This window comes from Pagrus major, chromosome 5 (assembly GCF_040436345.1).
Source record: "Pagrus major chromosome 5, Pma_NU_1.0".
Classification (NCBI taxonomy): domain Eukaryota; kingdom Metazoa; phylum Chordata; class Actinopteri; order Spariformes; family Sparidae; genus Pagrus; species Pagrus major.
The window spans coordinates 1,106,280-1,118,325 of NC_133219.1; the positions used below are offsets into that span (position 1 = coordinate 1,106,280).

General features: G+C 39.8%; 1 protein-coding gene across 1 annotated transcript; it reads right to left on the reverse strand.

The window, feature by feature from the left end:
- Positions 1–2,438: 2,438 nt before the first annotated feature.
- On the reverse strand, positions 2,439–9,586 carry fxn (frataxin). The gene is made up of 6 exons (XM_073467169.1): positions 9,414–9,586; positions 7,693–7,773; positions 7,279–7,370; positions 7,079–7,190; positions 3,243–3,340; positions 2,439–2,853 (listed from the first exon to the last, which is right to left on the reverse strand). Exons 1-6 carry the CDS (start codon positions 9,522–9,524, stop codon positions 2,679–2,681), a joined length of 669 nt encoding a protein of 222 aa, XP_073323270.1. The 5' UTR covers positions 9,525–9,586; the 3' UTR covers positions 2,439–2,678.
- Between the last annotated feature and the right edge of the window lie 2,460 nt (positions 9,587–12,046).

The following is a 12,046-nucleotide window of genomic DNA, read 5'->3' on the forward strand; positions in this document are numbered from 1 at the left end:
GCATGCTGTGGGTCAGTAGGCACTTTAATCTGTGTAATAGTGCTTGACGGAGCAATAGCTTTTCTGTTTACTTAGCATCTCTTTTAAATAGTTTGTCTTTCATCAGCTAGCTGATGTTATTTCTAACATTTTTAACATCTCACTCTCACAGGAGACTGTTCCGTCCTGCCTCAAGACAGCCATCATCATTCCTTTACCTAAAAAGTCTGCTGTGTCTAGTCTAAATGACTACCACCCTGTGGCTCTCACCCCCATCCTGATGAAGTGCTTTGAGAAACTGGTTCTCCGGCACATCAAAGTCAACATCCCTGCCAGCCTGGACCCCCACCAGTATGCTTTCAGAACCAACAGACATCTATTGCAATTACACAAGCGGTACATCAGCTTAACTTTATTGATTATTTAAATCTGTTGACAATTATTAGTTCTGTTATTAACATATCAAAAGGTAATGACATTAATGTCAAGGAGCTGTGTCCAGACACAAATTCATCAAGTCTCTACAGCTGTTACAGCTGACTGACAGCTGATCCAGCTCTAATCAGCTGCAGCCATCATCAGAAATTGACGTCGCTTCACGTGACTCAACAGAGGAAAGGACGCCTCATTTCTCTTAAAACAAATTTCCTCGTTTCCTCTTTCCTCCAGTAGTGTCCTTGCGCCTCTCCACGAATCCATGTGGGAAGGACTAAGATGCAAAAGGATGCAAGTGAGGGAAACGTGTATGCAATTCAGAGAAATGAGAGGCACCTTTTATCCTATGACGGCCCACATTTCCCATCATGCCATAGTGCCAGACTAAATAGTTAAAGCTGCTGTAAGCGTTACTTTCTTGTTAAAATAACTACTGAACTATATTCCACTGTAACTACATCCATTTTAACTATATTCCAAGGAGGAGCCCCATGTTCATGCAGTTTAAGAGAAAATAAATTATCTGGTATGGTTGCCCACTTTATCTATTCAGGACAGAGAACCACATAAAGAGGCGGTCCTGTCTGCTTGAACGGTCCTCATGTTCTGGTACCTACACCCGCATTGGTGGCCAAGGGATGAAAAGTGAGACAAAAAGAACTGTCTCCAAAACATAAAAAGAGTTGTGCATGTGTGGTGACATATACCCCTTTTCCACTGGTCAAAAATCCCACTTAAACCTGCTAAGATCGGGCTATTTTGTGCAATGGGAATCTGTAAACTTGCCATTTACACCCAGGTCAATTGACTCTGCAGTAGTCACAGGTTTTTATCACCTCAGTTCAGCTCTGATCTAAACGTAAGACCCGGGTGAACACGCTAAATTCCGCCGAGCAAAGTGATGGCGCGTTATTAAAATCTGGTGGTGTCGCGTAAATAAGTAAGTAATTTGGGATGCGGTCTATTAAGGACGTTTTACTACTGGACACAGTGTTGGAGGCGGAGCCCCGTTCATTCCTATGAAAGCTGCTCAGTGGTGTTTTAAAGCCAAAATGCTCGGTTATGGACGCCTGGGTATGAAAATGGCCGGCTAACTTCCGGTTGAGCGGTTAGGGTTAGGGTTTTGTTATTGTTTTGTGTTCCAAAATGCAAATGCAGTTTGCGTTAATTAGGGTTCTAACCCCGAAGGGGTAGAACCCTTCTAAGATTGTGCCGGTTTATTATTATTATTTGTTGTCTGCCGCTTGAGCTCAAATTCCCGTGAGCTGGAATGGGCCAGAAACTTGAAACTTGGCCCAATGATTGGAAATGATGTGCATCAACTTTTATTAAAATATGAGCCCAGTCGGCCAGATGGTGGCGCTGTAATTAAGGCTTGAAAATGTGTTTTTCAGAAGGCCACGCCCCTCACACCACAAGTCTGATTGACTTGAAATTTGACACACAAGTCCAGCTCAAAGTGCTCTACAAAAAATCCAATTGGACCATAAAGGTCCGCCTGACTAGATTTTTTGCTAATTTGCATAATGTGAAAAACAGTAAAATGAATTAAACTTTTGAAAGATTGACCCTATCAACACCAAATTTGGTATACAGCCTCGAGGGATGAAAATACAAGTTTCTATTATAAATGAGCCAGATTGGTCAAAAAACATGGCCACCACGGAACATGGCCACCAGTTTCTGGCCCATTCCAGCTCACGGGAATTTGAGCTCAAGAGGCAGACAACAAATAATAATAATAAACCGGTACAATCTTAGAAGGGTTCTACCCCTTCGGGGTTAGAACCCTAATAATAATAATAATAAACCGGCACAATCTTAGAAGGGCTCTACCCCTTCGGGGTTAGAACCCTAATAATTGTCCACTGGCCAAAATCTCAAAAGGTTGAAAATGCTGTAAACAAAAAATTATTTGATGTCAGAAATGCCAGTGTTGTTGGGGTAAGGTTAGCTATTGGTAGCTAATAGCTACAGCTGCTAGCATGTGAAAATGCTGACTGCAATGAAAACAGGAGACTGAATGTGGCTGAATTCCACATCAACATCTTTTTTTATTTATATTAAATGAGAAAGTGTCATTATCACCATTAAATACAAATGTACAATATATTACTGCAGAACATATAGATAACAACAGACCAGCTCACACATACAGATCACTGACATTATATACAACTGCTCTCCTAAAGGTGAAGCAAGTTAGTAAGTTTAAGTGGAGTTGTACATACAGTATGTCTTTGGCTCTATAGTTATTTCATGAGTCACATAACAGGCAGGTCATTAGTAGGTGTGGGGACTCCGGAATAGGGTAGGTCAAAGAGGTCCATGTTTTTATTAAAAATAGTGGAAAACTCTTTAGAAAGCAGCTGATGGAGGCTCATACCATCATGAGTGTATACCCAGCGCCCACCTGTCCAGCTGTAGCGCTTTGGTCCACTGCAAAAAGAGAAATTGGCTAAAAAGTTATTTCAGATTTCTCAGGAAAAAAAGAGAAAAACAATTTTTGTATTTATTTATCTCAGAAGCTTTTTTCAATGCACTTCGTTTTACCCTGCTTATTGTTTTCCATAAACCCATGAATGTAAGCTTAAAACACCTCTGCAGCACTCTGCGGCAGCGTGAACAGCTGTGTGTAACGACAGCAGAAGAGGGCTGCTGCAGTGCAGAGGATAAAAGACAGACAGCTGCAGACAGATGTGACTTTTGTAGAGGCAAAACAGGCAAACAGACCACTGAGGCAGGTGCCTGAGAAACACTCTCAGGTGATGTGGTGTGTGTGAATAAAATGTGGGCATCTGTCAGGTGTGGTGCGACTCTATTCTCACCTGGTAGGAGAAGACAGCCAGATCTGTTTGTTTGGAGTCTGTTTGTTGATGACATAAGTGCCGTGGTCCCCGCCGACCTTCACTGTCAGCACACCACTCTGTACATGAACCAAAGACACAAACGCACACATGAAGACATTTCCTGTGACACAAATGTAATAAACCATCTGAAGCATAAACTTAAATGGAACAAAAATAAAAATGTTATTTAAAGTGATTCAAATAGATCACCAAAGAAACTTTACCCCCTGCCATTGCCTCACCCCTCCCCACTGATCCCACCACCAGCAGATAGTATCAGCTCTTCCAGAGACAGAAGATCAGGACAGCACCAAGCTCAGGCGGCATGTCACCCTCCTGTCTGAAAGCCTATGCTCACCTGCTGGCCCCTATCTCCAAATAGTTCTTTAATAGATCACAGGAGCCCTGCAGTTTGCCTGCCTGGCAAACAGGTCTGTGGATGATGCAGTCAACAACTCGACTCGCCGAGTGCATGAAGGGACCTTTTGTGGATCTCAGCTTTGCTTTCAATACAATCATCCAAAAACAGTCCGTACAGGAAGTTACAATGTTGGGATCACAACGCAAATTCAACCAATCTCTGTGAACTCTGCACGACCTGCAATTTTGTATAATCACTGTAAATTTTTTGCAATTATCATAGTTTCCCTCAATTTTAATTGAGGGAAATTTAATGCATTTAATGCAAAAAAACAAAAACAAAAAATCCTTTAAACAATGCAACATCCACTGCAATTTTTAAGAAAAGCTGCTGTGAAATAATTTTAGGCTGCAACGATCCCCCAAAAAAGCCCCCAGTGAAGAGTGAAGAATTCCACAAAGATTTAGTGTACACCCTCTGCAGTGTACACTACTGCTGTGTGTGTGTGTGTTGTTCACGGCCCCATATGTCACTGCAGCCACATGAAAAAGGTTGTCACTGTCCAACCAAAACGATTTTTACACACACACACACACACACACACACACACACACACACACCACACACACACCTTTATTAATTATCCTCTCATGGACCTCTGACAGGGAGGAAGATGTTACAGAAAAGACGGAGAGGGATGAAACAGGAAGTCGAACAGGGTTGAGTCGATCACATGGAACACAGACAGGAAGTGCTGTGATGATAAAGGAGGGAAACAGGAAATAAAATGCACTTTGTTGTCCACGCATTCACTCCATGACTGCATAAAATATAACAAGACATATGATTGTGCTTAGCAAGACCATTTCTCTAATAATATTTATCAGGCAGCCAATCAGAGAGACAGCTTCCACAGCTTATCTCATGTTTAGAAATTGATAAGCAGAGCCATTTTTTTTTCTTTTTCATCAGGTAGCCAGTACTTGGTATTAAGTACTCAGTTCTAACTTGGAACCAAGTTGCGGTTCCCAACCCTACCTGTGATATGTCAATCTGAACTGGAGATGACACACTCAAACACAAGGAACACATCACAGTAATGATCTGTCCATTAGTGAAACTTCTGAAGGATTAATTTCCACTCAGAATTTAATGAATCAAGATATTGAACCATGTCTACAGTAGTGCTGTTAATCTACCTCTTTTATCACATTCAAATTTGTTAATGCTCAAATTCAGCCTGTTATCAATATTTACTATGGACCTATACACTGTATACAGTACACAGGCTTAAGCATTCCCAATGGCCCTCTCAGTAGGTGGTTGTTATACATTCTGTCCACTCGAGGGCGTTCACACAGTATCTTTAAACTGGTCCCTTTCTTGCTTGAGTCAGAGTCAGAATCGGTCAGAGACAGAGGCAGAGGCAGAGGCAGGCAGAGGCAGACAGAGACAGACAGGCATTTTCTCCTCCTTCTCCTTGGTAGTTCATTGGTTGGTGGGTTATCACAGACTTGCTGTATTGTTTCAATGCAACTTGATTATGTCAGAAATTTTTTTTTCAGTTTTTTATTCAGGACCAAATAACTTCTAGATGTGACATAACTACATTCATTCTACACAGAACCAACATTTAGTTGAAACAAAGTGAGAACTAGTGGAGATATGAATTTTTGAATAATTTTCATTCTGGTAAAAAAAATCCCTTCCTGTTATAAATGTGATCACTGTTACCATTCAGCAACAACTATTTACATGAATACATGCTGCCAAGTGTCCTTCCCTTGTGGACTGGATGAAACAAGTCGGTTTGGACAGCCCTCAACTTGTGGACTGAAGTCTGGACATTTGGATGCAGCAAATGGCTGCTATGATGAGGAGCCCAAAATACTTCCACCAAGCACTTCTCAGATGTGTTGGTGTTGTTGCTGTCCTCTCAGGGTGGTTCTTCTAACCATGGTTTTCAACATTACATTAACATTACCATAGTTTACTGATCAATGGTTAACAGAGCCAAAGGTCCAGTTAACAGTGAAGTTTTGGAGCGCCCTCAGCTGGATCACAAGGTAAAACTACAACAAATGACCTGATAGTGATTATTACCTTTTCACCCTACTTTTGGACGAATGTTTTAAATAAAAACAGACAGCCCAAGTAGGAACCCCTCTTTATCTAATATATCAACATGGTCAAATACATCAACAAGCACATTGAGTGGCATACTCATAATTTAACCTTTTTTTTTTTTTTTACATTAAGCTGTTGGTGTTACTGTTACTGTTACAAACAAGCTACTTTTCAAAAACCAGCAAAACCTGTCACCATTGGAATCAACTGTAGCTAATGTAGTGCATGCTGACCACAGCATGTGTGCATGAACATGCACTTAAAGGGTAACTCAAAGGGTGAAACATCTGACTCTCCAGTATTTATTATGTTTTTCCTACCCTATTCTAGCAGTCAGCATCATATGCCATAAATCATTTGATTCAGGAGAACATTGGGTTTTAAGCTGGCTCTTTTCAACATTTGCTTTGTCTGAGAATGGATGAATTAAAAAATAAAACACAAACCACAAGTCTAAATGAGGTAGGAGTTTTGTGTTTGTTTTTGTTTTCTTCAGACAGAACCTCAGGAAGTTGACCTTTCCTAAGCAAGTTACAGTCATTTATTATGATATTATCCTTGCCTTTTTTCAGTGAAAACCAGGGTTAATCCTATATTTCATTTACTGATCATGTAGATGTGTCCAAAAATGGAATATGAACATCTCGTGGTTGTGAATAAAACTTTCAGCCCTTATTACTTTTCTTTTTTCTCCACACCACTGCAGCAAAACACAGGAAGACAGAGAGAGAGACAGAGAGAGAGACAGAAACAGAGAGAGACAGAGAGAGAGAGAAAGAGAGAGAGATTAGATGAGAAATGATTGTGAATGCTTTGATTAATTAACTATATAATAATGTTGTTTGTGAAGACAGTTGAGTTTCAACACCTGGGTGTTGTCACATGTGCTCCAGGCTGTGTGGATTAACTCTACTGGATATACCAACAAGCTAAAAGGTGTGCTGCAGATATACATTTTGAATAAAAGACAAGATACAAACTAGATACAATTAGTTATTTAATCAATTACTTTTAAAATAAGTCAAATCATTTTTGGAGCCAATTAATAGATTTGTTTATTAACATTTATTTAATAGAATTTCCAATTATTTAAGGTTTACAGATGTGAGGATTCCCTTTTTCCGACTATTGTTTTTACAGATGTTTATACGTATTTATATCCCATAAATAAGGTGTAAGAAATGAGAACCGCAATAATAAACCTGTTGTCTTCCACTCAGGTGAGTGACATGAGAAACTGATGCCCATCAACCTGTTATCTGAGTGTAATCAGAGTGTAATCAGAGATGTTCCAAAGTGACAGTAAGCATAAAACAGAAAGACTTACAGAGAAGACCACATCGTAGTCTGCTCCAGTGAAAGCTTCATCTGTCAGGTCTTCAAAATACTCAGCCAGAGCATCCAGCGTCTCGTCTGCCAGCTTCTCATATTCTGCCTCACTTTGAAACAGCAACACACAGTTGAATATTAGCTCAAACAACTGACGCAAGCTCGCAATGCTTAGAAAATCAGATCGCTGTGGTGTACCTCATCTGCACAGGGGTGGCTTCCTCCTGCCATGATGACGTCAGATGGATGCTCTTCTTCCACCTGTCACTGTCACCTCTGCTCTCAAACCACTGAAACAGGAAAATACTGAGGTCACATATTAAACAAGAAGGACTTTATTAGCCATCATCAGAATGTTATAAGTTGTCTAAATCCACTTTGAATGCCCTTTTTAGTTTTTGTCTTTCATATTTATTTCATGTTCACTTAGCCTTTAACTTGAAGAATCTCACCCAATTATGGAAATTGATAAGTGACATTTCCATTTTTCCTGAGTACAGTTTTATCGTTAACACGACATGTCAGTCACTTTATCTCCTTTGTTGGTAGGGAAATAAAAGAAATACTTAAAATGTCATTTTTTTTAAAATGGAGTCTGGCAGCGGGACTTACTTTGTTTGGAAGTTGACAGATGGGATTCAGCGTATGTTGAGTGAACGGACGGACCCCCATGAAGCCAGACAATCTCCTCACCTGGAATAGCAGATGAAACTAGAAAAATTGCATTTCCTGCGAAAATACAGTGTGAATGCTGACGGCTGAAGTGATTTCGGAAATCTGCTGAATGTACTGGAAAACACTTGCCTGAAATGCACAAAACTATAAGAATGAATGGTCAAGAATTTGCAGAAAAAGCTGAAAAGGCAGAAAGGCTGAAAAGTAATAGGCTAAATGGGCTGAAAAAGCTGAAGATTTTAATAGCTGAACGGTTTCTCTAGCTGAACATGAAGCTGAATACTTGAAAAAGCTGAAAAGGCAGAAAGCTGAATATTTGAAACAGCTAAAAAGGTTGAAAAGCTGAAAAGTACAAGGTTGAAAGAGCTTAAAAAGCTGAACATTTTGATAGTTGAATGGTTTCTATAGCTGAATGTATGCTGAAGTAGTAGCAGAATGAAATTTGAAAAATTTCCCCATAAGGATGAATGGGAAAACACCTCCCAAACACCTGCAGGTCTAGAAAAAAGTGTAATGGTTATGGCCAAAATATGTATACAGTCAGTGACAGGAGACATTGCTGAACTCTATGATGTCTTTTTTATTTCTTTTTTGTTTCGAGAGACAAAACCAGTACCGTCTGCTCCACTCCAGATATTTAGGCTCAAAATTAACATTGAGCCTTATAGGAGAATTGCTGGAGTGCTTGTCGCTCCTACAGCCAAAAGTTTCATCTGAAATAAGACCATCATCTGAAAGTCAACAAGATTTCCTACATTTCCATGTATATATTATCTATGTGAAGTAAAAGATGTGGGACCCAAATCAAGCTGAAGAGATTTTTTTCTAAAGTTTTTGCAGCTGCTCTCCACTCTAGCGATGTCACGCACTCTAGCTCACGCAATACACACCCATTATAAAACCAGACGAGGTTTTATAATGGGTGCTAAACGAGCTAAAAATCCTTAAAACTAAAACTGTGATTATTTCAAAACCGTAAAAGATTTTCAAGAGCCGAATAGCCCAATAGTTCAAGGTCTTCTGACTCTTTTAAAGTTGGAATGGTGTCTGTAGCTTAAAGTATGAGGGACTAGAAGAGGTTGAAAGTCGATGACTTTTGAGGGGGATTTGAAGATTTTCCCATTTGCTTCCATATTAAATGTTTTTTTTGAAAAAGCTGAATATTTGAAAAAGTTGAAAAGCTATAAAGCTGAAAAGCACAAGGCCGAAAGAGCTTAAAAAGCTGAACATTTTGAAAGTTGAGCGGTTTCTATAGCTGAACGTATGCTGAAGTAGTAGCAGAATGAAATTTGAAAAAATCCCCATAAGGATGAATGGGAAAAATTTTGCAGAAAAAGCTGAATATTTCCAAAAGTATGAAAGATAGAAAAAAGAACAGACGCCATCATGTCCTTAACGAGCTGAACGTTTTGATAGTTGAATGGTTTCTGTGGCTCAAAATTTGTAGGAGAAGTGAGCCAAAAAACGTACGGAAGAAGAATAATAACTTTAATAAATTCCAGAAGAACAATAGTGTGAATGCTGTGTCAGTATTCACACTAAATATGAGAGCTGACTTATTATTAGTAGGATATGTTATATGATGTAACAGCTAACAAGCGTTACGTGCCACAGTTAGCTAACGTTAGCAGCGTGTCAGTCGTTCTGGACAGAGCTACCTGGTTGGATAGTTTCCTGATCCTCTGCGCGGTCACATTCATGTAGAGCTGCGTGTTCGCACGGTGACACATCTGAGAGTAGATACAGGCTGTTTTACTGAAGGACAACATGTTCAACAGGCTGCTGACGGTCCTGACAAGTTCATCGATCTGTCCTGTGTGTGACTTGTTCTCCTTCCGCCTCTTCTTCTTCCTTTTTTTTTTGGCTGGTTCAAACTAACGTTCAGCATCCACATACTGCCCCCTGCTGGAGGGGCGGAACTGTGTCTCCTGTCACAAACTTCAGCATCTGTGTTTCTCCAGAGGCAGTGTGTGATGTTTTAAGATCTCTTTTGATCAGATCCAGGCTGAACTTCATAGCAGGAAAAAAGTCAGTGCAGCAAGAAAATGTATTTTGTGGGTCGCCACAGTGGTTTAGTCGTTTAGGTGGACTACACCTGTCAGCCTTCATTTTTTTAATCACAACTACAGACCTGTAAAGTTTGTGACAACATACAATACAAATGTAGGCTAGAGACCAAAAGTGAGGGGCCTGAGGCTCCTTCCTTAGTTCATGTCCCCCTATGATGACATTAATTTACTGCAAAGATATAAAAAAAATAAAAAACTCTGTTGTTTTTGACTCGTGCTGTGTATCAAAAGGCTATTTGAGATTATTTTACTCATTTTTTTTACTTATCTGTATTTGTATTTTTCTAACAACAACATCACAAATCTTCTGTTTATGTACAGTAATTTATTTGTTTTTTATTTTTACTACACACTTGTTTTGGCCATGTAAACACCCATTTCTGATTTGTTGAGTCCCAAGGGACCAGGAATTGGGTCAGATGGGTCCTGGCACTTCACCAATAAGTAGTCTCTTCAGTGTAGGCTGGAGTCAAGAAATAGGCTCATAGAAGATCACTGGAGAGGAGCAGAGTCTGGGACAAAGGAGTTTATTGGGTTCTACAAGACAGCAACACCAACAAACAGTGAATTCAGACCTGGAAGCAAACTTAACAAGTTCTCTCTGCGCTCCTGCTTTTATGCTGAAGGGTTTCTTAAACACCCGATTATAGGATTATATTTAAACACACTGTATATAATAGAGTTTTACACAACAGATGCCAATAAAGCTCTTTGATTTGATTTGAATTGAATTGTGATCACTGGAACACTTTATACTGTAGTATGCCATCAATACCTGTTTCATAAATGTTTCATATCATTAAATTTGTATTGTAAAAAAGATAATTTAATGAACATTCAGCTGCAAACACGAACAGCCACAAGCATGATAAGTCAGGCTGTGCTGTGCAGTGACTGGGCCTCTTCTGAACTGCAGACCAGTGTGAAAAACACTTGAACATGTTCAGTAAGTCAGAAATAACAATAAAACTCCTTATTTCTAGTTGGTTTTGTTCTTAAAGCATGTGTGAGATACTTTTCACTTCTCATTCCTTAAATTCTGAATTACACTCTCACAGTAACTCATGAAGTGCTACTTACATGTATTCATGCTATGTAACATGCTAATTCATGTACCTAAATGTTAAAGTGGAGAATAAAGATGTGCCAGTTAACCCCTGCCGGTCCCAGTACTTCCATCCAAACTTCGGACGAGCTCACACCCAACATTATTCATGAATCTGTCTACAGACGTCCCACCAGGGCTTAGCCAATCAGTCCACTGGTGAGACATGTTGGACTCTCATCTAATTGGCTGGCAGCTTCTCTGGTGAGGGCCATGCAGTCAGAGATCAGTGGACAGAAGTTTACATCCACTTGTAAAGAACATGTTCATCATGTCAGTCTTCACTTTTAATGATTTCTACAGCTCTCATGTTTCTGTGATGAACGAGTGGAACACAAACTACTTTGTCACAGAAACATTCATGATATGTGCTTCAAACATGAATTTATCATGCGTCTTCTTAAAATGTGTCCAAATCTGCTGGATCAAAAATATACATACAGTAATTCTAAAGTTTGGTTAATGTCCCTTGGCCATTTTCACCTCAATTAGGTGCTTTTGATATCCATCTACATACCCACTGCTCTTTACAGAATCAGTTAAACTAAATTTGTTGGCTTCTTGGCACAGACTTGTTTCGTCAGCAGTCCACATATTCTCGATGGGGTTCAAGTCAGGAAGGCCGTTCTGAAACTGCATTTCTAGCCTGATTGATCTGTTCATTTACCACTTCTGATGTGTGTGTCGATCACTGTCCGGCTGGAACACCAAGACCCAGTCTTCTGCTGATGGTTTTAGGTTTTCCTGATGAATTTGGAGATAATCTTCCTGCTTCATTATTCCATTTACTTTCTTTAGAGCAGTAGATCCACTGGCAGCAGAACCACCCCTCAGCAGAACACTACCAGCACCATGCTGGACAGTAGGTCTGGTGTTCATGGGGTTAAAGGCCTCATCTTCTCTCTTTCAAACATATTGCTGCTCATTGTGACCAAACAGCTCAGTTTTAGTTTCATGTGACCAGAGTTTTCCTCCAGAAGGTTTCTTCTTTGTCCATGTGATCAGCAGCAAACTTTAGTTGAGCTTTAAGGTGCTGCATCTGGATCAAGAGCTTCTTTCTAACACGGCAGCTTCTCAGCTCATGTTGATGTAAAACACACCTGACTGTGGACACTGA

Bases quoted from the DNA above. Each gene is read 5' to 3' on its own strand.
- fxn (XM_073467169.1), bottom strand. From the start codon at position 9,524: ATGTTGTCCTTCAGTAAAACAGCCTGTATCTACTCTCAGATGTGTCAC. The intron at 7,774-9,413 runs GTAGCTCTGTCC...CTGCTATTCCAG, and splicing joins TCAGGAAACTATCCAACCAG to GTGAGGAGATTGTCTGGCTT. The intron at 7,191-7,278 runs GTACACCACAGC...GCTGTTTCAAAG, and splicing joins GCCACCCCTGTGCAGATGAG to TGAGGCAGAATATGAGAAGC.